The sequence below is a fragment of the Camelus ferus genome, chromosome 35, assembly GCF_009834535.1.
Source record: "Camelus ferus isolate YT-003-E chromosome 35, BCGSAC_Cfer_1.0, whole genome shotgun sequence".
Lineage (NCBI taxonomy): Eukaryota > Metazoa > Chordata > Mammalia > Artiodactyla > Camelidae > Camelus > Camelus ferus.
In genome coordinates, this window is record NC_045730.1 from 17,354,943 (window position 1) to 17,382,329 (window position 27,387).

The 27,387-nt window shown below is 39.5% G+C and overlaps 2 protein-coding genes across 2 annotated transcripts in view; one reads left to right on the top strand and one right to left on the bottom strand.

The window, feature by feature from the left end:
* Positions 1-8,415: 8,415 nt before the first annotated feature.
* LOC116661445 (collagen alpha-2(I) chain-like) lies at positions 8,416-17,257 on the bottom strand. Its single transcript, XM_032473579.1, has 3 exons — positions 17,178-17,257; positions 15,613-16,344; positions 8,416-8,559 (listed from the first exon to the last, which is right to left on the bottom strand). The coding sequence occupies exons 1-3, from the start codon at positions 17,255-17,257 to the stop codon at positions 8,535-8,537; spliced, it is 837 nt and encodes a 278-aa protein (XP_032329470.1). The 3' UTR covers positions 8,416-8,534.
* Positions 16,153-27,387, top strand: part of WAC (WW domain containing adaptor with coiled-coil) — a 74,401-nt gene continuing 63,166 nt past the window's right edge. The window contains 3 exon segments of the mRNA XM_032473845.1: positions 16,153-16,283; positions 17,285-17,321; positions 18,840-19,035. Of these exon segments, the coding sequence (XP_032329736.1) occupies positions 18,897-19,035 (139 nt within the window). The 5' untranslated portion in view covers positions 16,153-16,283; positions 17,285-17,321; positions 18,840-18,896.

Genomic DNA, 27,387 nt, shown 5'->3' on the forward strand with positions numbered 1-27,387 from the left:
TGTTTTTTTGTTTTTGTTTTTTAGATTCCACATATGAGTGATCTCATATGGTATTTTTCTTTCTCTTTCTGGCTTACTTCACTTAGAATGACATTCTCCAGGAGCATCCATGTTGCTGCAAAGGGCATTATGTTGTCGGTTTTTATGGCTGAGTAGTATTCCATTGTATAAATATACCACATCTTCTTTATTCAGTCACCTATTGATGGACATTTAGGCTGTTCCCACATAATTTCTTTTAACTTTATTTGTGATACATTTTTCATCATTAAGTTTTAAATACGTACTTGTCAAATCTATCAGTCTTTTTCTCCATAACTTCTGAGTTTCATATCCTGTTAATCCTAGGGGAAAACTATTCCATATTTTAGCAGTTTGTCCTTTAATTTTTAACATTCAGAGATGTAATACAGTAAGAATCCATTCTGGGGTAGGATATGAAGAGGGAATCTAATTTTCTTTCCTTCAAGATGTGTAACTAATTGTTTCAACATTTTTTGAATATTCCATCACTTCGCTATCGATTTCAAATGTCTCCTCTATAATACCATGATTTGTTACAACCACGTGGATCTACTTCTGGCTATTTCATTCCATATAGTATTTGTCTTTTCCAGTATCCATAATGTACATTTTAAAATTACTTTTGCTTTTTGGTAAATTTTAATGTATGTTATGAAATGCTCCCCCTAATCATTCTCCTTTCTCATGATTTTGAGTTTTTTATGAATTCATTTATTAAGATAAATTTTGCTATGAATTTGCCAAATACAACATTCACTTCCCCAAAGTTGTGATTGTGATTGAAATTGCATTACATTTATGTATTAATTTGGAAGCACCGTCTGACCCTATACAATATTAAGTTTTCCCATACAGGAAATTAAACAGCTTTCAATTTAGTCAGATTGTTTTATGTTCTTCAGTAAACCCTTAAGATGTTCTCAGTACAGGACTTGGTACTTCTTTTAAACATATTCTTGGGTATAAAATAGGATATTCTATAAAGATCTGTCTGTAATTACCAACCTCAATCAGAATAAAACTGTAAGACAGATGTAAGACTATGCTTGTGAATTTTCTTCTGTACAATATTTTCATCTTGCCTCATCTTGAAAAACAGAAGGTATTCAACATTTACATCCATCAAGAATTAGATCATTTTACATTGGTTAACATGGATGATAAACCTATCGGATCGATTAAATTTGTCTCCCTAAGCAAGATAAAGTATTTTAGTCAAAAGAAAACTTTACCCGAAAAAAAAAAAAAATTAATTAAAAAAAAAAAGGCTCTACCCACTCTCGCCACCTTTATTCAGCATACTTTTGGAAGTCCTTGCCACAGCAGTCAGAGAAGAAAAAGATATAAAAGAGAACCAAATAGGAAAAGAAGGAGTAAAACTGTCATTGTTTGCAGATGACATACTATACATAGAAAATCCTAAAGATGCTACCAGAAAACTACTAGAGCTCATCGATGAAGTTGGTAAAGTTGCAGGATACAAAATTAATACACAGAAATCTGTTGCATTTCTATACACTAGCAATGAAATATCAGAAAAAGAAATTAAGGAAACAATATCACTTACCATCGCATCAAAAAGAATAAAATACCTAGGAATAAACTTACCTAGGGAGGCAAAAAACCTGTACTCTGAAAACTGTGACAGTGATGAAAGAAACTGAACATGACACAAACAGATGGAAAGATACACTGTGTTTTTGGATTGGAAGAATCAATATTGTTAAAATGGCCATACTACCCAAGGCAATCCCCAGATTCAATGCAATCCCTATCAAATTACCAAGGGAATTTTTCACAGAACTGGAACAAAAATTGTTTTAATTTGTATGGAAACACAAAAGACCCCAAATAGCCAAAACAATCTTGAGAAAGAAGAATGAAACTAGAGGAATCAGGCTATACTGATCCCTGATTTCAGACTACAGTAAACAAAACAATATGGTATTGGCACAAAAAAACAGACATATAGATCAATGGAACAGGATAGAATGTCCAGAAATAAATCCATGCACTTATGGTCAATTAATCTATGACAAAGGAGGCAAGAATATACAATGGAGAAAAGACAGTCCCTTCAATAAGTGGTGCTGGGAACATTAGACAGCTACAGGTAAAAGAATGAAATGAGAACATTTTCTAACACCATATACAAAAGTAAACTCAAAATGGATTAAAGACCTAAATGTAAGACTAGATATTATAAAACTCCTAGAGGAAAACATAGGCAGAACACTCTCTAACATAAATCATAGCAATATTGTTTTAGATTCATCTCCTAGAAGAACAGAAATAAAAACAAAAAGAAATAAATGGGACCTAATTAAATTTAAAAGCTTTTGCACAGCAAAGAAAACCATAAACAAAATGAAAAGACAACCTATTGAATGGGAGAAAATATTTGCGAACAATGCAACCAACAAAGAATTAATTTCCAAAATATACAAAAGTTCATACAGCTCAATATCAAAAAAACAAACAATCCAATCAAAAAATGATCAGAAGATCTAAATAGACAGTTCTTCAAAGAAAACATACATGTGGCCAACAGGCACATGAAAAGATGCTCAACATCACTAATTATTAGAGAAATGCAAATCAAAACTACAATGAGGTGTCACCTCACACTAGTCAGAATAGCCATCATCAAAAAGTCTACAAACAATAAATGCTGGAGATATGTGGAGAAAAAGGAACCCTCCTACACTGTTGGTGAGAATGTAAATTGGTACAGCCACTATGGAGGTTACTTAAAAAACTAAAAATAGACTTAAAATATTATCCAGCAATCCCATTCTTGGGGATATATCTGGAGAAAAGTCTAATTTGAAAAGACACATGCACTCCAATGTTCATAGCAGGACTATTTACAGTAGCCAAGACATGGAAACAACCTAAATGTTCACTGACAGATGACTGGATAAAGAAGATGTGGTGCGTGCGTGCGTGCGTGCGTGCGTGTGTGTGTGTAAAATGGAATATTACTCAACCATAAAAAGGGATGAAATAATGTCATTTACAGCAACATGGATGGACCTAGAGACCATCATGCTAAATGAAGTAAGCCAGACAGACACAGACAAATACATGATATCATTTATATGTGGACTCCAAAAAGAAAAGATACAAATGAACTTATTTACAAAACAGAAACAGACTCACAGACATAGAAAACAAACTTACGGTTACCAAAGGGAAAAGGAGGAGGTGGGATAAATTAGGAGTTTGGGACTGACATATATAAATAGATAACCAACAAGGGCCTACTGTATAGCACAGTGAATTATATTCAGTATTTTGTAATAACCTATAATGGAAAAGAATCTAAGAAAAGAACAGATTTATACATAAGTATAATTGAATGACTTTGCTGTAACCTGAAATATTGTAGATCAACTATACATCAATTTAAAAAAATGAAAAAAAAAATTAGGCTCTAATCTTCTACCTGGATCTGGAAAGAAGTAAGAAATAAACTCCCTGATTCTAATACATTGAATCTCAACTGTGTGCATCATCAATCACTTGGAGGCCCTATTAAAACAGAATTTGCATTCTAACAAGTTCCCACGTGGTGCTGATGCTATTAGCCCAATGACTACACTTTGAGAACTATTGTTCTGATGCAATAACCTTGGGAGAGAAAGTCCAGTAGCCACACTGAGATGGACATAAGAAGTGATGGTAGAGAAGGCACAAGTCAGATCTCTGATCACAGTAAGATTTTTGTTTGGCCTTATATTCCTTTAAAGCTATGACATTTTCTTCTGCATTTAAGTTTTGTTCATATCTCATATATTTTCATATGAAGTGTTCTAGTTTTTCAATCTGTATACCATTTGTAATCTGTACAAAATTTGACTTCTGCTATGATCCAATAATTGTGCAGTAGATTGCTTGGAAAATTAGTAAGCAACTTAAAAAAATTATTTGTTCATCTACGTCAAATATTTATTGAGCATCAACTACAAGCCATATGCTTGGGATACATCAGTGAGCAATGGAGACAAAGCGGGCAAGAGATACGCAAAAAATATAGTAAGTAAATTGTATAGCATGCTGGGATGTGATAGGTGTTATAGGTAAAACAAAAACAGCACAGAAAGGGGAATGATAGGTGCAGGTAAGGCGGCTGTAATTTTAAATATGTTGATTAAATTAAGCTCCACTGAAATGAAATTTGAGCAACAACTTAGAGGAGGATATGGAGTGGAGTAGAAGAGCTTGTGCAAAAGCCCTTAGGTAGTAGTATGCCAGAGTATCTGAAGACTGAGGGGGGCACTGGAGCAAGTAGCGGTAGAGAATTGGAGATGAGGTTAGAGGGGTAAGGAGGGCATATTCATGTAGGGCCTTCAGAGGCCACTGTTATGACTTTAGGTTTCATTATGAGTGAAATGGGGAGCTACTGAAGAATTCTGAGTGACACAATATGGTATATATTTTTTAAAGCATCACTGGCTGTTATGTTGAGCATAGACTACAGGAATCAAGGGTAGAAACAGAAATCAAGAAGTAGGCAGCTGAGCAGCCATCCAGGCGAAGGATGATTGTTATCTTGCTTCGGGGGTGACAATGGAGAACTGAGAAGTAATTAAACTGGTTCTATTTCAAAGGTAAAGCCAACAGAATTTCTTGATAGAATGGACACGTAATGTAAAGGAGGGAAATCAAGAATGACTAAAATTGACACATGAAGGAGAGAATTAGCATCAGTGAAATGAGGATGACTACTGAATTAAGTTTAGGGTTGAAGATCAGGAATTTGGTTTTGGATATAAAGTTTCAGGTGTCCATTTGACTTCCAAATGGAAACATTGAGCAGGCAGTTAGATATAGGAAACTGGATCTCAGAAGTCAAGGTTAGTTATAAATTTGGGAGTTGTCAGCAAATAAATGGTTTTGAAAGCCGTGAAACAAGATAGGACTACCAAGACATACAAATGGAGAATGGACTGAGCCCTCTGGCACTCCAACGTGAGGATATCAGGGTGAAGCACCAGACCAGTAAAGGAGACACTGGTACTGCCGGGAGAAAACAGTGTGGTGTCCTGGAAATCAAGTGAAGAAAGTGTATCGTGGAGGGAGTGAGCCACTGTGGCAGATGTTGCTGTTAGGTCAAATAATATTAGGATTGAAGACTAACCACTGGAGTTGGCATATAGGGGGTATTAGGGACCTTGGCAAGAGCAGTTTTGGTGATGGGGTGAAAGCTTGGTTGGAGCAGGTTCAAGTGAGAATTAGAAGGGAGGAATCTGAGACCAGTGTAGACTATTATTTCAAGAAGCTGTGTCGCAGAGGAGAACAAAAAAATGGGACAGTAACTGGCAAGGGAAGTGGGGTCCAGTTTTGTACTTTTTTTTTTTTAAAGGAGAGAAATAACAGAATGCCTGAATAGTGGCGGAAATAATCTTGTATGGAAGCAAAAACTTGTTAATGTGGGAGTGAAAAGGGAGAATTTTTTAATCAGTGTTGCTGAGTAGGTGAGAGAGAATGGGATTTTTAGTACAGGAATCAGAAAACTCTTTCTATAAAGGACCAGTGAATTTTTTAGACTTTGTGAGCCACACATGATCTCTGTTGTATATTCTTTCCCACTTCCCAACCATTTAAAAATATAAAAACAAGGAACAGTATTTGGCTTAAAGGCTATAGTTTGCTTATCCCTGATCTAGTACCCAAAGATATTGATTTTAGATAAGAGTGGAGACAATGTGTAGTTTTTGTAGAGTAATAGGCTGGAAAGCAGAGTACATGAGTTCAAATGCTGATGGGTAGATATAGTGGCAGGAGTTCTTTTTTGACTGTTTCAATTTTCTCCAGGAAATAAACAGGAATAGTTATCACTGAGGACAATACTAGGAGTAGAAAGTACCAAATATCCAAAGAGGAGAATTGTATAAACTAGTTGTGCAAAAAAAAAGGGATAAGTGAATAAATTTTGGAGCAAATATAATTTGATTGCCTGGCAGCATTTTCGGATCACCTGCGGTTTGTGTTCACAAGTTAAAGTGAGAACTCTTAACATGCTTTCATTTTTCTTCAGTCATGTTCAGCTACATGGAGCCAGAATGAAGTAAATGAACATTGATTTGAGTTATGGTTTTGCCAGGTGAGTATGATGAATCAAGAAAAGAAAAGAAAAACCCAAGGGAGTGATCAATAACTATGGAATTTAAATGGGGTAAAGAAGGGAAAGAAGGGTGAGGGGCAGTGCAACAGCGATAGGATCAATATACTGGAATTCTCAATGAGTTTGAAGAATTGTTGAGAACCAGATATCTAGAGGGGGTGAGCTGGAAAAACAGGAGGTGATGGGTTAGAGAAGGGGATGTGTGATGTTGAGAACATGGAGGGTTTAGTTACTGGTAATAAAAAGCCCAACTAGGGAAACATCAAGGGAGTGACTTAGGTAGATGAAGAGAAGAGATGTTGAAAAAGAATGGAGCCAAAGTATTAGAAACAGCATCAATGTGCATATTAAAATCACCAAGAATTAAGGCAGGAGCATTGGAGATACTGACAACGAGCCAGAAGTTAAAATCAAGAAATGAAAGTAGCCTTGGTCAACTTCAAATTTTATTGCACTGAGATCTTAAGAAGAGCTTTTAAGATTACTAGCCTTTGAAGTTCACTGAGGTTTTCTATGTGGCCAAACTTGTTTCATATTTGGAAATGCTCCATGGGCATAAGATAATATGAATTCCCTACTTGGAAGATACAAAATTATATTTATAATTACGTTTCATTAGGTTGTTCTCAGTGAATATGGAGAGGTCAATTAGGAGGCCATTGTATAGACAAAAGATGGTGGCTTGGATGAGGCTGGTAGCAGCAGAGATAAAAGGAACAGGACAGAGTGAGAAATAGCTAGGAAATCAAATTACTAATGATGAATTGCATATAGCATATAACAGAAAAAAATGACAAGGATGCCTTCTAGGATTCTATACAAAATGTGGATGATGATCTAGCAGTATCATTAAGAACATAGACTTGACAGAAAACAAACTTATTGTTACCAGCTGGGACAGGGGGTGGGGAGGGATGAATTGGGAGTTTGGGATTTGTAGATACTACTGTATATGAGATAGATAAATAGCAAGGACCTAATGCATGGCACAGGGAAATATACTCAATACCTTGTAATGGCCTATAATGAAAAGGAATATGTAGGTATAAACGAATCACTATGCTGTAGACCAGAAATTAACACAACATTGTAAATTGACTATACTTCAATTGAAAAAAAACAAAACAAAACACAGATTTGAGAAGTCAGGACACCTTTGCTCAGAGTTAGCCTTACTTACATGGTATGTGATAGCCACGAGTTATTCGACCTCTCAATTTTCTCAGCATGAAAAGATAATATGTGAGGTTCTTATGAGGATTAAATGAGTTGATGAATGTAAGGCACTTATTTAGCCCTAATGGTGCTGAGCTCTCAGTGAGTGTGAGCTATTCTTAGCCTTTGTTGATAGGAAACATTCAAAGATGACCCAGTTTGAAAGGTGAGTGAACGAGCTGAGTTTTGTACATTTCAAAGATGCATTTGAGGCATTCACATGCAGGTGTGAGGTAAGTGAGCAGTTGGATATTCAGGTCTGGAACTCAGGAAAAATATCTGGGCTAGAGATACAATTTAGTGAGTCATTTGTGTATAGGTGGTAACTGTATACAGAAACCATAAGAGTAGATAAGAGTGCCTGGAAAAAAAATAGGAGAGAGACTGATTCTCTTTTTTGAATTGAGATAACATTTACAGCATAAAATTCACCATTTTAGTGTAGGATTTAGTGACTTCCAGTACATTCACAATGTTTAAATTTGAACATTTTCATCACGCAACAAAGAAACTCTATCAAGCAGTAACTCCCCAACTTTAACATCTCCCTAGTCCCTGGCAACTAATAATCCATCTCTATGGCTCACTTATTCTAGACATTTCACATAATTCCAATCAAAATGTTAATGTGATTGGTGTCTGGCTCCTTTCAATTGGCATGGTTTTCAAGGTTGATCCATGTTGTACCATGTATTTTTTGAGAAAAAAAATGGGTAGTCACCTCTCTGCCTTGGCAGAGTTCCAAGTTAAGCAAAATAAAGGCAAGCCCTTTGCACTAGTCCTTCAGGGAACCACCAGACAGGTCAAAATAAACTACCACAATAATTTGAGAACAAAATCCAATCTGCTCCCTCTGTGACCAAGAACCTACTCTAGAAATGCAGACTGTTGTCTTCAAAACTGCCACTGAGCTGGGGATGAGAAAACGGGACCAGGACAAGTTTAAACGACACAAATTTTTCTACTGAGATTAAATCACCTTTTTCTTGATTAAGTGTTTTCCTAGTTATTTCAAATGTTTGACTCGTTTCCATAGTTCACATAAATTTGATTCTGACAGGTTGTGCTAATTTATTTGCTGTTTATACGAAGGGATGGGTCCTTGGGAGTTCTGTATTCACCATTTTTGCTGATTCACCTCCAAGGGACTGATTCTTGAAGAACATCAACATCTGGTAGTGAAGATGAGTCTGTAACAAGGAATGAGAGGAGATGTCAGAGAAGAAGCAAACAAGAAATGTGATATACTACAGAAGCCAAGAGACAATGGTAATGCAGAGAGTAGCAGCTATCATTGTCAAATATTCTGAGATCAAGTAAGAAAAAGACCGAAAAATGTTCACTGGACACAGGTACACAGAAGTCATTTGTGACCTTAAGACTATTTTCCAATGGGGCGCTACTGGTATTTTGAGTAGGACAATTCTTAAATGTGAGGGATTGTCCTACACATTGCAGTGTGTTAGGCAACTCTGACAACTAAACACCAAAAGCACTCCTGGCCCCCGCCCCCAAGTCATAACCAAACATATACAAGTGAAAACCAAAAACCAAAAACAACTGCTCCAGGAATCCCGCTTCTGGGCTTATATCCAGAAGGAACCCTACTTCAAAAAGACACCTGCACCCCAATGTTCATAGCAGCACTATTTACAATAGCCAAGACATGGAAACAGCCTAAATGTCCATCAACAGATGACTGGATAAAGAAGATGTGGTATATTTATACAATGGAATACTATTCAGCCATAAAAACCGACAACATAATGCCATTTGCAGCAACATGGATGCTCCTGGAGAATGTCATTCTAAGTGAAGTAAGCCAGGAAGAGAAAGAAAAATACCATACGAGATGGCTCATATGTGGAATCTAAAAAATAAATAAATAAATAAAAACAAAACAGAAACAGAGTCATAGACATAGAATACAAAATTATGGTTGCCAAGAGAGCAGGGAATGGGAAGGGACAGACTGGGATTTCAAAATGTAGAATAGATAAACAAGATTATACTGTATAGCACAGGGAAATATATACAAGATCTTATGGTAGCTCACAGCGAAAAAAAATATGACAGTGAATGTATGTATGTTCATGTATAACTGAAAAATTGTGCTCTACAGTGGAATTTGACACAACATTGTAAAATGACTATAACTCAATAAAAAAAAGTTAAAAAACAACAACAACAACAACAACTGCCATACATTTCCAAGTGCCCCCTGGAGAATTAGCACTACCTGTTGATGAACCACTACATCAGGAAAATGTATTTCGGTGATGTTATGAGTGGAGACGTTAGACTGCCTGAAATACGAATAGAGGAATGACAAATGAAACCACTGAGGTGCCAGAGACAAGTCTCACTGGAAGTTTGGCTAAAGAGGTGTGAGAGAGCATTAAGTGGGATCAAGGAATGGTTTTTTTTTTTTTTTTGATATAGGATTGACATATTTAAAAAGCAATCAAACTAATCCAGATGAAAGGAAGAGTCTGAGTATACAAGAAAGGGACAATTGTTTAAGTATAAAGTAACTGCAAGGGTGAAAGGAAAGCCTATGCGAAGGAAATGGCCTTAGAGATAAGGCTTAACCCCTGTTTTGAAACGGTGACTTAAGGGCAATGCGGTGTATCCTAACTTGTTCTCTCCCTTCCTTGCCGTAGAGACTATTCCTAACACAGTAGCCAGTGTCACTTCTCTGCTCCTAACTCTCCAGTGTCTTCTCATCTGTCTCAGAGTAAAAGCCAGCCTTCTTAAAATGGCCTATTAGATCCTTCATGACCTGCTACCCCAGCCCGTCCTTTAACCTACTTGACTTCATTTCCTAATACTTTCCCCTTCAGTTGCTACGTTTCACCTGCACAGCTTTCCTTACCATTCTTGAACACAGCAGACATACTCTTGCCTCAGGGCATTTGCTTTCTACTGTTCCTTTGCCAGGAACACTCCTCTCCCTTATGACCTTTAAGTCTTTGCTTAAATGTCATCTCAAACACCACTCTATTTAAAATACTACTCCTAATCCAGTACTTCCAATCACCCTCCACTTCTCTCCATAGCACTTACTATTTTCTAAATTACCATATCACTTATTTATGTCTGTCTCTTCCCACTAGAATATAAGCTCCAGGACGGTAGATATTTTTGTTTGTACTGTTCAGTTACGTATCCCCAACACATAGTGGGTTCTCAATAAATTGCTGAGAAAATAGAAGGGTAAGTTGAGTGTATGTATATCTGCATATTTGGAGGCAGGAAAAAATTTCCATTTGGTGGCTTCAGTTTAGGAGGAAGGAGGTGTTATTTTCTGAAAGTGAAGGGGAGGTAGTAAAGTGAGAGGGACAGGTTTGAGGAGAGTGGAAGTTTGAGAAAAATTTTGGAGGAGATGAGAAAGCTGAAGAGAGAAATGTAAGACTGCCTGGCTGTACTAAGGGTCCATTTGATTTGGTGATCATGAGATTTTAGTGGAATCAGTGTATTCTGAAGTCCACTCAACAGTCTTCAGCAGAGTGCAATTGCTTCCAGGTACTGAAGAAAGTGAATTGTTGGGTAATCTCAGGCTGAAGTTTTGCCAGAGGCCAAGGGTTTAGGGTATAGTTTTCAATCTTGGCTGCATTTTATCATGTATCACTCAGAGAAATTAAAAAAAAAAAAAAAAGAAAAAGAAACAGACAGTCCAGTTTGTCAATCCAGATCTTAGCTCTACTGCCAATACACGAGTCAATAAGAATCCCAGGACCTGCTGATCATACTATTTACATTATTATCCCAGCTTACAAGGATACACCATACATTGAGATATGGTGCTCTCCTGAAGGTTTTTACTCCCCCTTTCTAAACCATAATTCTTGTTGCAGTTTTCCTATTTTTCCACATGGTTGAATGAAAGCCACACATCACAAATCTGAGAACACAAAGGGTCACCTTTTAGTTATGTGCTGCAGTTACCAAAAATTAAAACTCCATAGGAGCAGAGACCAAGTTAATTTGCTTAGTACTATGTTCCTAAGACATGATACACGGAAAGTCAGCAATGCTGTTTTTGAATGGATGAATGATATTCACCAGCAGTGGAGCACGTATGTGCCATGTACTGCTAAATTATTTACATAATTTCATTTGCTTTTTACAAACAGTCCTATACCCTATCAAGCCAATTTTAAGAGATAAGGAAGCATAATCTCTGAGATTTCAGTAAAATGCCCAAGTTCACACTGCTAGTCAGTCAATGATGTAGCCAGAGCTTTGTATTAGGTCATTCTGATTCCCAAACCCATGCTTTTAATTACTATTACTTTGCAAAGTTTAGAGAAAGGCAAGGACAGAGGGAAAAAAAAAAAAGATAGAAATGAAAAGAGGTTGATAAAATTTCAGGGAATACATTTTTATTTTGTGACCCCTTAAAAATTCCAGCAAAACCACTTGAGGATGCCACTTTTTGATTCTTCCTCCACCAATAGGATCACATTAAAATTAGTCACCTACAGCTTCCGGGCTGATAGTTCTCCCCTGTATTGGCTATGTTAATTTACTGGTTGAAATATGGGTCTTTTGCACATTTACAAACTTGAGGTCTCTCATTAGAAAGATGTAAAAGTCTGCATAAGATTTGCTATAATGCAAATTTATATAAAATTTCAAATGTTATATTTTACCTGTATTAGGAATAATCCAGTGTTTTGCCATTTCATTTCTGACAGCAGGACTGGATTTATAATTCTATTGTTCTTTTAGAGACCAAGCAAAAATGAACCCATATGCCTTTTCCTCTTGAGAATTACAGTATTTTGCTATTTTCTTTGTATATATTTTTGTAGGCAAACGTCCTTTCACTCAACAAATATTTATCTGATTGTCACATAGAGCTTTCATTCTAGTGGGAGACAACCAATAAACAAAACACATTATATGGCAAACAGTATGAGAAAAGTTTAGCAGGGTGAGAGAGATAGTGGTGAGGTGCTGTTTACATAGTTCTCACAGTAAAAACCCTTCTGATGAGACTTGAGAAGAAATGATAATATGAGCCAAGTAGGTATCCAGTGGAAGAGCAGTCAGGCAGAAGAGCACTAGTGCAAAGGTCCTGAGACAGACATGCTTGGTGTATTGGAGAAAAAGGGAGGACAGAGTGGTGGGAAAAGAATGAGTAAGAAAAAAGTCTCTGGATATGAAACCAGAGGTCATGTGGGTGGGAGCGGTTCACACAGGGCCTTGTAGACAACGCTAAGAACTCTGGCTTTCATTCTGAGTGAGATGGGATGCCATTACTGGGCTTTAAGACAGGAATGATTTTGACTAGCAAAGGGATCACTCTGACTGCTGTGTGACTGAGTAAACAAAGTGGAACAAAGTATATGAGTGGTAGATCCATTAGGAGGCCTTTGCTACAGTCTAGGTATAAGATGGGGGCCTGGACCAGAGTCAATCTGACAGAGGTGGTGAGCAGAGATTGGATTCTGGGTAGATTCTGAAGAGAGTATTGGTGGGATTTCCTGATGGAGTGGATGTGAGGTACAAAAGAATCAAGGAAGACTCCAAAGTTTTTAGTCTGGAAGAATGGAGTTGCCATTTCATGAAATAGGGAACACTCGATCAGGATTTGTTTGGGGAGAAAAATTAAGAGTTTGGTTTACCATATACTAAATTTGCAATGCTCACTAGACATTCAAACAGCGCTGTGAGTGAGTCCAGAGTTTCGGGGAAAGGTGTGGGCTGGAGATTCAAATATGTGTTTCATTTAGCCAGAGTTCTGGATGGGATTGCCTAGGGAGAAAGAACAGAGAGAAGCAATCCAGGTTGTGAGATTTGAATTCCGGGGTACTCTAGTGTTCAGAGCCTGGAAAACAAGGAACGAAAGTCATCAGCTGTGTCAAATGCAGGTTGAGCGAGATGAAGCCAAAATAAAACTAGATTTAAGAACACGGAGGCTATTGAAAGGCCTAAGCTTCAGTTTCAGTGGAGTATTGGGATCAAGTCTGATCTGTAGGTTCAAGACAGAGTAGAAGTGGAGATAAAGTTTTTCTGTACAGGGGGGCAGATCAGAGCAATGGGGTAGTATCTGCAGGGAAAAATGGTCTTTTTTTTTTTTAAACATGGTAGCTATTAAAATATGTTTGTAAGTTGACAAAAGTGATCAAATTGAGAGGGTGAAAATTTTATAAGGAAAGAGGACAATTCCAAGAGTAAAATGGATCTCAATGGAAAAGTGGCAATTTTGGTCTTAAAGAGGAATTTTGACAATCTAGCCCCAATTATTGGAGGCTAGCAGTGTACTCAGATGGAGGAAGGTTGATAGGTGCAAGGGTGGGAGTAGGCTGGACTTGGTACTGATTTCTGATTCCTTTTATTTTCTCAGAGAAACAAGAGCCAAAATAGGAGGACTGGGATGTACTGTCAGCTTTCGAAGATGGTAAACAGCTATTTAAAGGGGCAGGGTAAAGGGATCAGGGAAATCAGCCTCAGGGGGTGAGGACACCAGAAGCTCATTTCAGCGTTTAGCGTGGCTGTTATGTTTTTCTCAAGCATGCAGCGAATTGTGCAGGGTGTGGTTCTGTGAGATAATGGAGAAAGAGAGAAGGGAAGGATCAAAGGTATTTCCAAAGGATTCTTAAGGACAGAAAATGGAATCTGAGGCAATGAGATGAGATTTTAAAAATGGGTGTAGCCCTTAGACGTGACCTTTAGTAAATAGTCAATTCTCATTATCTGAAGCAGCTGTGTTCTACAAAGTTGCCTTCAACACAGAACTGCTCCTAGGTGGATAAACACAGGGTTAGTTTCCTAAGATACTGTGGTCACAGTTTCGTCAACTGATCAATACAGAACTTTATGTCTGTTTCTGTTTAGACATCTTATTTAATATATAGTTGATTCATTAGCCCTGAACTCATCATGGCCAAGAGCACTAATGAGAAACCTAAACGAACCTGAGGTAAGACATGTTTTCTCCACAAAGAACATCACAGCCTTCTTGTTCTTTGAGATACTATGTAACACTTCAGCACTATGCTTGAGGAGCACTTAAAACAGGAAAACCACCAATAAAAAGTATAAAGAAAAAAAAAAAGCTTAAAATATGACAGTGCATATGGTGAAAAGCACACTTGTTCACTGAGTTGAAATAATAACGCAGGGCTTTGCCTTCTTTAACCTCAGCAGGGCCTGTTAAATTTTTCAGTGCATGTCCATGAATGCTGTGGATATTGATTTTGGGATTACAAGTAAATTTCAGTGAGTAGGTGAATTCACAAATATGGAATCTGGAAATAAGGACTGGCTATAGGACAAGTTGAGCCGACATCTAATTATTAAACTCTAATTATTAAACAAGAAATTAGTAATACATTTTGCTGCTAGCTTTCAAAAAGTTTTGCATGAGACTTACATATTACTTTTTGTACTCTTTCAATCTGATGTTTTGTCCTCAATGTATTTGTTACAAAAGTGTTGGAAATTGCACTTAAAAGACTATAGGTGTTTGGGTTTTTTTTTCTTAGTTACTGACAGCTTCGGTAAGCCTTTGCTGGTTCTCGCCAACAGCAATCATCTTAACATTTGGTAGGTGGATGTGACAATTAAGGCTACACAATTTTTTTTTTTTTTAAATCTTTTTCAATCAGTTGTGATTTCACGGCCTTTCCCCCTCATCATTCCATCTCTTCAGTAGGGCAACAATAATGTAACTGGTTGGATACTAAATAAATCCGTTTTTATACTGTTTTTTTGGAGGCATCTTATTTCTTCTGATTTCTTTCCTATTTTGCCTTTTTCTCCTAAGTAAATGGCTATATACCTCATAGTTTATTACAATCCTTTTCATTCAGTGTTGCCTTACAAGGATTTTAGAGCAAAGAGAAAACCACCTGAATACCACCATCCTCAAGTAAAGCTGAATTCTGGGGGGTGTATTTGTCGTCCCCCCCCCCCCCAATGTGCCAGTGTTGCTGTCCCTGTAGTAATCTAGAAAACTGAACTGGCAGCAGTTTCCTTTAGCATTCCCTGTGCCTTTTTTCACATGCAGGGCCTCCAGATGACTGGATTTGAGCGAAGAGGAACCAGGAGACAGAAAGATGTGAAATAAAGGAGAGGGTGGGGAGGTCGCGGGTGGGGGTGAAAAACATTTAACGAGGATGAGGCGCTTCAACATTTTTTCCAAGTAACCCACCCCCTCCGTCTCCAGGCTCATCAGATGTTTTAAATCACTGGCCCAGGCGGCGCTCCCCCTTGAATCTAGGGCTCCCCACCTTGCGGGGGCGCAGGCACAGGGCCTGCTGGCATTCCGCACAACCAGCCTCCGACGCACACTCGTCCCTCCCCGCAGGGGAAGCTCGCGGTCCCGCGGCGACCGGCGGCGCGACTTACTTCTAAAGGCCGAGCCGAGCTCCGGGCAGCCCAGCCCGCCCGAGGCCGGCCGCGCGCTCAGCGTCCGGCTTGAGGCAGGCGCCGAGGCCCGGCTTCCGGCTCCTAGGAGCGGGCCTGAGGGGGCAGCTCCCATCGCGGCTCCCGGAGGAAGCTCCCTGGCCACCGCCTGCAGGCCCGTCGTCCAACGAGGGGGCTCCCGACCACCCGGCCCGAGCCCGCTGGAGCGGGGGCGGCGGCCGGCGAGCTTCCCCGAGGCCGCCAGCCCGTCCCCGCGCCTCCGGGCGCACGCGCAGCAGCCTCCGTCTTCCTTATTTAGCCCGCGATGGCTCCTCGCGCGCGCCGCCGTCCTGCTCCCGCAGACGCCTCCCTCCCCGCGCGTCCCGGGGCCCTTGGGACCAGCCTCGGGCGGTTGCCAGAGCCGGACTGTCCCTAAACTGGAACGGCGGCGACCGGACGCGCGCGTGAGGACCAGCAGCGGCAACCGGAAAGGGCTGCCGGGTCGCGAGGAGGCGAGGCAGGCCTCGGAGGAAGAGGAAGGCCGGGGCGAGTCGAGGTTTGCCGAAGGCGGCGTTCCGGAGCCGCGCGAGGGTGGGAGAGGAGGGGCGCGGCGGAAACTGCCGAGGGTTGCCGAAGGCCGCCGCGGCCGAGTAGCCCGGATGTAGTTGGTGGAGCGGCGGCATCAGCGGCGGCGGCGGCGGCAGGAGGAGGAGGAGAAGGACCCGGGGCGGCGGCGGCGGCGGCGGCGGCGGGGGGAGGAGGGGAGGCAGGGAGGAGGCGGCGGAGCAGGAGGAGAAGGAGGCCTAGGAAACAGTAGCTCTCCGCCGGGCTGAGCCGGACGCGTCTTCTTGCCCCCCTCCCCCCGTTTCGCCGCTGCCCGGGCTTGAGAGTGAGCGTGGTGTCGGCCGAGGGAGATGGCCCGGGAGCGCCGGCGCCAGTAACGGGGAGGTGCTGAGCGTCGCCGAGGGCGCGCTGGGCCCTGGTGCCGGTGCTGCCGCCCGCCCACCGCCTGCGCTCCCGCCGGCCCGCCCGCCCGCTCTAGCGGCCGCTCTCCCCCCTCCCCGACACACGCTCACAGGCCGGGCATTGATGGTAATGTATGCGAGGAAACAGCAGAGACTCAGTGATGGGTAAATTGTCTTTTCGTTTCGGGCCGGGCGGCGCGGGCGGGCGGGCGGGGGGCGGCGGCGGCGGGGTGGGGGGGCTGTTCCTCCTTATCGGGAGCTGGCCGCGCCGCCATTTTTGTTGTTAACCCTGATCCGGATCGCACTGGGGAGGAGCGGCGGCCGCGCAAGCCGGCGGCGGGCGGGCGAGCGAGGGGCCCGGAGCGGGGCCGGCGGCGGGGCGGCGGCCTCTCGGCGCGCCCGGGAGCCGGTGAGGCGGGCGCGGGCGTGTGTGTGTGTGTGTGTGTGTGTGTGTGTGTGTGTGTGTGTGGGCTCATGGCCGGGACGTTTGCTGGGGCTCCCGCGGGGAGGGGCGCTGGGGGGGGCGCCCGTAGGCTCCCTCGCCGCCCGCCGCGGGATGTCTCATGTCGCCGTCTCTCTTCCTGTTTTTCAGCTGTCACGACCGGAGGGGGGACTCGCAGCCTTACCAGGTACCAGCCGAGGCCGGGGCGGAGGGGCGGATGGGGGCCGGCGGGGGAAGGGAGGAACTGCTACTCGAGCGCAGGCTTCAGAAGTCGCTGCAGGCCCTTCGGTGCCACAGATCCGAAACTAGCACCGTGGGGCCGCGGCAGCCCCGGGATCGGGCTCCCGAGGCGCTCTCCAGCGAGGCTTAGTGACTTATTTTGACAGGTGATTGGAGGAGGTTCAGGATTTTGTTTGTTTTGTTTTGTTGTTTTTTGGAAAAAAGGCATTCTCAGCCAGAAAGGACCTGGCTCTATTATTTGGGTGCGAAGGGATCGTTGGGTGAGGTGGTAGGTGACTCTTGAACCATGTTTCTTTATCGTGTTGGGGAACCAGAAGTTAACGTAAAGGTATTAAAATGAGTTGGACGGCCTGGGAGGAAACCAGTAATTGATTTGCCATTCTCAAGCGTGTTGTAAGTCACTGTCCCTTCCCGATTTGTTTTTGGTGCAAATAATTGCCGTACTAGGGGGCTTTTTTTTTTCCTGTAGGAATTGAGATCTTTGGAAACTTGGCTAATTGAATCTCATGTAGATGGTTCTAGGTATGTGGGTTCCTTTTTTTGTTACTGCAGTGGCTGCCTGTAAAGTTTTAAGAAATTATGATAGAAGTGGCCCCTGTTTTCCAGAGGGGGAAAAGTCTCATAAATGGTTCGTTAACTTGCAGATAACACTAGAAGTAAGTACTTTATACAGCTAATCATTTAGAGGATAGGAGAGCAGGTTTCTAAGTTGATAGTTCCGTTACTGGCCAGCACCAGTTGTTAAAGCTCAAGTTAAAAACCCTAGGTCTTGGGATGTGTAAAAGGTTGTTCATTACGTTTGGGTAAGTCAAAAGATTAAAACCTATTGAATCACACCTTCTAAAACATGATTAATGCATTTTAAAAGAATACTATATCATGGTTCTCTTAAATGTGTTAAAATGTCTTTGTTAAATTATTTTGAGGGAGTTGCATTATGATAGGGTAGAAGCATCAGCCAACGTTTTTATACCAAAAATTTGTTTCCCGCATCTGCAGAAATAGTTGTTAGGTCTAAAATCCTTTATTTGAATCAAAGAATTGTAGAAGCTAGTGCTTTCCTTTTTTTTGTAGGTTTGCAGAATCATGTTTATGCTTACTTATAGTTTTATATAGCACATCAGTTGTAGAGCAGAAATGTAGACTAAACTCTTTAATTCTCAGAAAAATTTTTTGAGGAATTAATGTATTAACTGTTCGATTTCTTCTGTTTACAAGATTATTAATATAGGAAATTTTCTTAACATGATACTATGATTTGTACAAGGAGCCTTACAGTAACTTAAATGTTTGGGTTTTGTCTGAATGACTTAAAGGCAGAATTGAAAAAGGAAATTTTAATTTTATTGATAGAAATTCATAAAACTTAATGAAGTCAGTATACTGAGTTTTATGCTAAAATTAACTTTAGGAAGTTTAAAGTTTCAATTCTTTCTCTCTTTTTTGGGGGGGTGATGTTTTACAGGCACTTAAGTATTCATCGAAGAGTCACCCCAGTAGCGGTGATCACAGACATGAAAAAATGCGAGACGCCGCAGATCCTTCACCACCAAATAAAATGTTGCGGAGATCTGATAGTCCTGAAAACAAATATAGTGACAGCACAGGTCACAGTAAGGCCAAAAATGTGCATATTCACAGAGTTAGAGAGAGGGATGGTGGTGAGTAGCTTTTTTGTTGAAACTTTCACATGTTTATTTTAAACAATAATTCTGTATAAGAATAAAAGGTGGCAGTATTATTTCCAACTTGTGGAAATTACTATATGGTTGTCAACAGAATATTAGTTTATTTGATTCCTAAACAAATTACTATAGGAATAAGATGCTGATCTGAGCATCTAAAAATGGACTTCAGTGACTGATAGAGAATGCCTTTATGAATGTAGTTTGCCAGTGCTTTACTAATGTTGAGAGAAATCAGAACATTTTTCCAAGAAAGGAACTTCAGTCTTTTCAATTAGAGATTTCAGTTTATTTGGTTTTATTTTGAGAACCTTGTTTCTGCTTGAATTTTTTAAGGAGTTCAGATGTGTTTCCTAATGGTAAGTTATAGATTTAAAAACTTAGTAGGATTTTTGAGATAGTTTACAAGTTAAAAGAAGTCATATATTCTTCAAGACCATATCAATGTAATTTCTATATTATTTATTTAAATATTCACGTTTTTAAAAGTTTAGCCTCATTTCTTTTGCATTCCGCTGTTATCTTCAGCTGATAACTTACCTCAGGTTCTTTGTGGTGTGAGGCTGAGGAAGAGTAAACTCTTAATTTTTTTCGGGTTTAATGTGCCCAAAATTTTCCAAAATACTGGATTTCATGTCTGAAGCATGCATTGAGAGACAAACCAATCTCAGTAAGGTGATTAAGAATCTATATTTTTTCCCACTATAAGATCTTAAATTGCTAAATAAGTAACGTATCAACATAAGTGTACCATGATTGACTGTGCTCTTGTAAGCTTCTAAGGAAGTTCAGATTTTCTCAGGCTTTCTATCCCTGATTTTCAACTAGCTTCTGAATACTTTGATTACTTAAAAAAAAAAAAAATCCCACATCTTCTGGTTCTCTTTTCTGCCCCCTAGGATAGAAATCAGCTATATTAAGTATGACGAGATATTGAGAAACTTTGGTCTCCTTTGTATATAATTACTGGATTGAGGAAATTAATAGTGATCAGAAGATTGTATTGAGATGGAATAATTTAGATGGGTTATTGAATGGGAGCGAAATACAGTTCTATTGAATACAGCATAGCTTTGTCCTACTTATGCAGGTAAAACTATTTTTGTTTCTAAATAACAGCAGGTGGGTTTGGTTGTTAGAAGTTTTTTGGCAAAATTAAACTATTAGTATACTCAATTTTGTGGGTAAACTTTCCATAGTGTTATGATTCTATTACCAACCACTCTTGAAATGAAATGCACTACACAAATGTTACCTCTTAAAGGCAGGTACTGTTTGTACTGTATTGTGCCTTATTTTTAAGATTTTGGTGATTGTGACAAAATAGGATGTGACACTTCATCTTGTAGATAAGTATTTCAGATTCTCTTCGTAATTATGATCTGGTTACTCTTATCATCTGCACCCAAACCTGGGAAGAGGTCAGTTTAGGTACTCTAGGAAACTTCTGAAAGTGCTGTCATACATTTACAGGGAACCATGCCTGATAAATTCTTTTACAGGTGAGGTAATCTCAAGAACATTCTGTTGCTTATTCATTCAGCAAACATTGGGCATCTGCTCTGTGTTAACAGCCTTGTGGTATTCCTGGAAGTAATGCTAAAATGTCATCCTGGCCTTGAAGCTGTTCTTAAAGGCTTTGACTCTGGAGAGCTAGTGATGTTTTAGCTGCCTACTTTTTCTGTTCTGTTTTATCTTCCTTTTGATTTTAATTTTACTTCCTGTGTGTACATCAGATACCTTTTGTTGGCTTTTAGTTTCCTTTTTGTTTGCATCTGCTTGCTGATGTTTCTTTAGCTCCTTCTGTAAGAAACATTTTTCTGATCTGATCTAGTCATTTGCAATGTTAAGCCCCACTTTCTAGTTTGCTTTTTAGCTGCTTGCTTGTCTTCCCCTGGACCCTTTCAATGCTAATGCCATCCCTGTCTGTATCATCTCTAATATACCTGGCTGACGTGTTCCCTGACACTATGTAGGAATAGTAATGAATACCGTAAAAAATAAGGAGAATCTCCATTCTTGAGTTCAGAGTGCATCTTCGATGTTAATTCTTTTTAAAAATGTAAAGTGGTGATTCTTCCCTCAATTAACACATAGATATTTAGTCATTGTGCTTTTTGATTCCAGATGTTTTCTTGTATTGCTAATAAGTGTTTGCAACTAAGATTTTAAAGTGCATATGTATAATTTTATTACAGGCACTTGAATTCCTTAGAGTTTTATCTTTAAATAAATATGAATTCAGATACACGTATAGATATACATTCACCTAACGGTCAAACCCATTGTCCAAAGTCAAATGCAAGTGAATTGGATTATCTGTGTCCTCTCTGCGTGTGTAAGTAACAACTTAATGTAAGAACAAGTCACTATATTTTTGAACTAATTTCAAAATGATTTTTATTTTAGGATTTTAAAAAATATGGTTTAAATAAATTGAGGATCTATGTGCTATGATTCGTAACTTGCATTTTACAAAGCAAGTTAAACAACTGTGAGATGTGCTCCCCCCAACCCCTGCCCAGAATCGGTCTTTACTGGCATCTTTCCACATCACAGCATTTTTTTTTTCCAAATAAATTCTAGATTTTTTTCCATGGCATGTTGGATTTCCTTGAAAAGTGCCAATTCAGAGTAATACATAAAAGGACTTCAAGGTAATACTATAAGAAGTCAGAAAGCAGGGATTGAGAAGCATTGTCACTCCCAGAAATCTACAGTTAAGAAGGATTTATTCCAACATAGTATGTACAGTTTAGAGAATTAGAGATTTTATCCCTTAGGATTTATGGAAGGGAATGTAGATTATTGTAATTAAGGGAAATTATGTGATAGTATAACTCATTTAAAAGGTTCTTTAAGTTGGTGAAATAAGTTATTTTTATTTATTCAATGATCTGTGAAAAATAATCATTTGTTTAAAAATAACCAAAGCAAGAATCTTAAGGTACAATTGTTAGGTTTGTTTTTGTAGCTTAGACATGTTTTTAAAGGTACAGCTAACATCTACCCTGGAAGTGAGCATACAGTGCAGGTTGAATTTGTACTTTCATGGAATTTCAGACTCTTCCAGCTTGTTCAAGTATGTTTTTCTTGACTAGTTCTAATGATAATTTTACCAAGTAACTCTAAGAATGATAGTACAAATGAGTCTGGGAAGGAAGGATACCTTTACAGGGATTCTGAAAAGCTGTTGCACAAAACTTCAACCTCTTGGGGGTTGTCCCATTTTTCTCATCATACTTCTAAGAATTAACTCTGAGAAACTTAAGAGATATATTTGCAGTACTTATTAGAAACATCTTTTGAGAGGAGACAGCTTAGCTTAATTGGATAATTGAAAAATACTGCCCTTGATTGGCTCCCTGATCTGTGAGGCTTCACTGATTTTGCATAGCTTCTTAGTTAGCAATCCGGATATCTTTAAGTGCAAAGGTAAAATTGCCCTTCGTGGTTTTACAACCACTGTTTCTAAAGATTTAAAAGTTTGTAGCTGCATACTGAAGGTTTTTATTTTGTTTTGCTAGTAGCCATATCTGGAGAAATTTAGAAATGTATATTCATCTGATTTTCAAATGAAAATGTAACATTTGAAGGAGATTTTTCAGTAGGGAATATTTGGAGATAATTGGTGTTTTTATATTTTTAAAAGTAGCAATGATTTAATCTTGTCACATTGAATAATAGACTGATAATTGTACAATATGTCCTTTTAGTTATTCAAATAATATTTGGAATAAAACGAAACATGCTTTGCATTTGTAATGTTAGAAAGTACTAGAAAAATGAACAGTCTCATTTAATTCTCATGTTGACCTTGTAAGGTAGGTAGAACACATGGTATCCCTGTTTCACAGTCTACAAATGAGGGAAGATTTACTTGTATAAAATGAACCAAGAGTGACATTAGTTCTCTACTCTAGAAATTAGTTCTCTACTCTGGTGAATTGTGTACATTGTCAGAGATGAAACATTTAGGCATATTGGAAGCTTATTTGGTTAGTGTTTATTGTAGCACAAATTAGTATAAAGATTTTGCTTGTATCCTCTTAATGCTTTGGTTACATTGGTATAGTATAATATCAAACCCAGGGCATTGACTTGGTACAATGTATTTGTGCAGTCCTAGACTAAGTTAACATGTCAGTGTTCTACTTTTAAAAATCAGTTTTAACATGAAAGCTTGCTAAAATGTTATTAGGAAGAAGCCATTTTTTTCGAGTTAAGCCCACATAGACAGAGGCTTGTTTCAGAACAACTTAGAAATTTCATACAGAATCTAAAATTTACTGATGTTAAGTGTTTTCCTGTCTAGTGAAAATAGAAAAATATTACCTAGATTTGTCTAAGATAGAGTAAGATAATAAACTAGGCAGATGTGTTTGCATTGGGTTCCATAGGTCAGTTAAAAAAAGACCACAGAAAACAGGAATTCCATTTAAACAGAATAAGGTTGGCAGACTAGCCATCTTAATATTTCAGCTCTTCAGTTCTTCAGTATTTCTTCCTTAATTTTAGGAAATACAAATGCTCTAAACAGTTGTGCATATATTTGGACACATACCATGTCATTTGTCTTGTAGTCATCACATTTTAACATTTTGGTTGTTTTTAAACAGGTGGTTATATGTTGTTTATGATATAATGGATTTCTGTTTCACAACCAAAAATATTTTGGAATGGTTTACTTTGTTCTTTTAAGGCAGTCATAATTGAACTGTTTCAGTTATGCAAGATGTATTTAAAGTTCTTGGTGTAACATAGTTAGGATTTTTGGTCCGTAATACACAGAAAATTTATAAATTCTAGAATGTCTTTCTGTTAAGCATCTGTTTATTGTTTTATTCTGTTGTACAGAATGATTTTGGTGTATGTAGTGTGTAACTTTGTTACGATGCTGGAAGGAGTGGAGACAGCAATAAGCCAGGCTATCTTTCTAGGGGTTCTGTAACTGGGATCACAGCTACAATTGGATTCTGCTCTGGGACTCATACTAAGTACTGTAGGTGCTATTTGTCAGTCATTTCAAAACCAGTTAAATAAGGGCTTGAAAGTATATACTGTGAAGAGTCTTTTTAAGATTTATATGATGATTCATAATTTTCAAACCCCTTTTGAATTGTTTTTCCAACCCTTTGAATTAAGCTGATCAGGATTATTTCTGTTTTACTGATGGACGTATAATCCAATTAAAGTATTTAGCCTACTGTTAATTGTTGAAGCTAGAAAGCAAGTCTTTCCGTAAGCTTTTGATAAGCTATACACAAAACCTTTTCCTTACCCTAAAGTTACACTCCAGCTATAACCACTTCTCAGTACAGATATTTCCTGACTTAATGGGGGGGTTACATTCCGATAAGCTGTCTTAAGTTGAAAATGCATTTAATACACCTAACCTCCAGAACACCATAGCCTAGTCTAGCCGACCCTAAATGTGTTCAGAACACTTATATTAGCTTACTATTGTGCAAAATCATCTAATAAAACCCTGTTTTATAATGAAGTGTTGAATATCTCATGTAATTTATTGACTTTGGTACTGAAAGTAAAAAGCAGAATGGTTGTCAGGTCTGGAATGGCTGTAAGTGTATCGGTATTTCCTCTTCTCATCCTGTGGCTGGCAGGGAGCTCTGCTGCTTCCCGGCTGTAGCCCAGTCACCAGGGGGTGTCAGACTGTGGAACCACCAGCCTGGGAAAGCCTGAAACTTAGAAGTGTAGTTCCCGCTGCATGCCTATTGCTTCCGCGCACCATCATAAAGTCAACAAATCCTAGGTTGGACCATGGTAAGCCTGGGATTGTCTATAATTAAAATACAGCTATTGTAGTCCTGGCTACCTCCTTCTCTTACCTGGACTCTCCAAGCACCTCCTGCATGGTGTCCTTGCGTCCCTTTGGCTTTGAGCAGTTATCTCCCCACACAGGAAGTAGCCAGAGGGGTCCAGTTAAAGTGCCAGTCTGCTTACATCACTCGTGCTCAAAATCCTCCCTTGACTCTCTTACTTACCAACGCCTGTAATAGACCCTGTGTAACCTGGCATCTGGGGATTTCTTCAACTTCTTCACCTGCCACTCCTTGCCCTGTTTGTGCTCCTCTGTCCATACGGGCCCTGTAGGAGGTTCGTTCCTGTCTCGTTCTGCACGTTATGCTCCCCGTTCCTGGGATGTTTCTCTTTCTGTATGTGCACTTGGTGTAGTCTCACTTCAGTGTGTTTGCTTAAGTGCCTCCTCTCACAATGCCTCACCTGTCCTGATCACTCTGCAACGCCAGCCCTATCTTCTGTCCTCTCCACTGCTCGGTTTCTTCCTTGTACTTATAGTGACCTGATGTTACTTACAGTCACTCTGTTACGGTATGTGTTCCTGAAAGTTACCATGCCATGTAAAATTGCACCTCAGAATTTATGGGAAAATGGTTAGGGGCACAGCATTCAAAAACATTGTCAGTGACATTAAAAAATAGAGGAACCTTACTGAAATCTTATCATGACTTGTTAAATGGTATACAGGTACACAGGTTACATGTGAAGGAGTACATTAACAGTACAGTCAGTATGGGACTTTACCTTGACAAAGACCTGAAACTAGCTTGTGGAAGGGGGTTGCACCTTGTGAAGCGTTGTGGAGTGATGGAAGGAGGGTTACCTGAAAGCTGTAACCAGCTGTGGGAGGTGTGACTCATACCCATGAACTGAGGCAGCTGGCAGATGTTTGAGGCGTGTGTGTCTGCACTGTGAATTCCTGTGTAGCTTGGTTCAGCTGGTGCAGCTAGTGTTTGGCAACAGGTGAAATTGGTCGTAAGTGGGAAGTTTGTGTTAGTCTCAAACAGTTTCCTGATAAATCAGTATCACCCAAACATGTCTGCATTTTCAAAACAAGTGTTGAGCCGACAGCTTGCTTGTCCTCTGGAAGATGTTCCACCAGAACAGGGAGTAAGTTTGTTAATGATTTTACCCTCTTGTATTCCTGTTGCCTAGAACAATGCCTAACACCTTGGAGCATTTTAGCAAATGGGTGGATGAAAGAATGTTGGGTTTGTCATGATGATTTAAGGGAAATGAAACTGCAGTTTTCTAGAACAGTGTTTCTCAAACTTGAATGTGTGTCCTAATCATCTGGGGATCTTGCTAAAATGCACGTTCTAGTTCAGCAGCTCTGGGCTGGGACCCAAGGGTCTGTCTTATAACAAGATCCCAGATGGTGGCCGTGTTGCTGGCTGTACCTGAGTAACAGAGAGAAGCACTGCCCAGTAGAAGTACAGTGTGGCCGCAAATGCACAGCACAGCACATTTTCTAGTAGTCGTGTTGAAGTAAAACCAAAGTGAAATTGTAGTATATTTTATAAAACGTAATGTACCCCAAATGTTATCATTTCAGCACATGCTTGATATTTTAAAAACTCTTAATAAGATTCTTTACAATCCCTTTTTTGTTCAGAGTCTTTGAAATCTGGTCTTTTACCCTCATAGCATACTTCGTTGGGACTAGCCACATCTCACATGGCTGCTTGCCGTGTGTGATTAGTGGCTACTGAATTGGGTAGCACAGTTCTGGAGAATATGAGCACCCTGTGGGCCTACTTTACACGTGTTCCTGTTTTTCTAAAGAAGTATTTTATATGCTTGATTTCTGAAATACCTATTTATGCTAGGTACAATAGGAATTAACAGGCCCTTGACTTATGTAGTACTGCTTACACTAAAACTTTTCTGTGTTAGTACATATTTATTGAAAAATTAGGAAATGCAGGGAAAGGGGAAAAATGACCTCAGATCCTATCATTTGGAGTTAATCAGTAGTTACATAAGACCCATTCTTATGCTATGAAACACCAGAACGATTCTATAAATAGCTTTTGCAGAGTTTTTATTAAAAATGGTCTCATATTATGGTTTTATTTGTCTTGTTTTTAGTATATTTGCACAGTAGTTTCAACAGACACTTGGTATTGGCAGAAGCTATATGAGAGGACTAACCAGTGTACTTTTTTAGTGCTTAGAGAATGTTAATACTTAGCTCTTTAGCTGATGGGTGAAGCCGTCCTTCAGTTAGATTTGCATTTAAGTCCAGTCTCTGGTACTTGTAGCTGGGTGGTGACTTCAGGCATACTACTTAATCCATGTTTTTGTGTCTGCTTCCCTAGGATTGTTATAGGGTTAAATGAAAATTCTGTATCTGAAACACTTATAAAGCATTTAGCTAAGTACCTAATGCATCATTGGGTTTTTTATCCCTATGACTAATTCGAAGTCAATGTCAGATCAACAGCCCTAGGTCTCAAGCTACTGCTACCTTCTCCCTTCAGGAGTTAGGAAGGAAAATACTGAGTC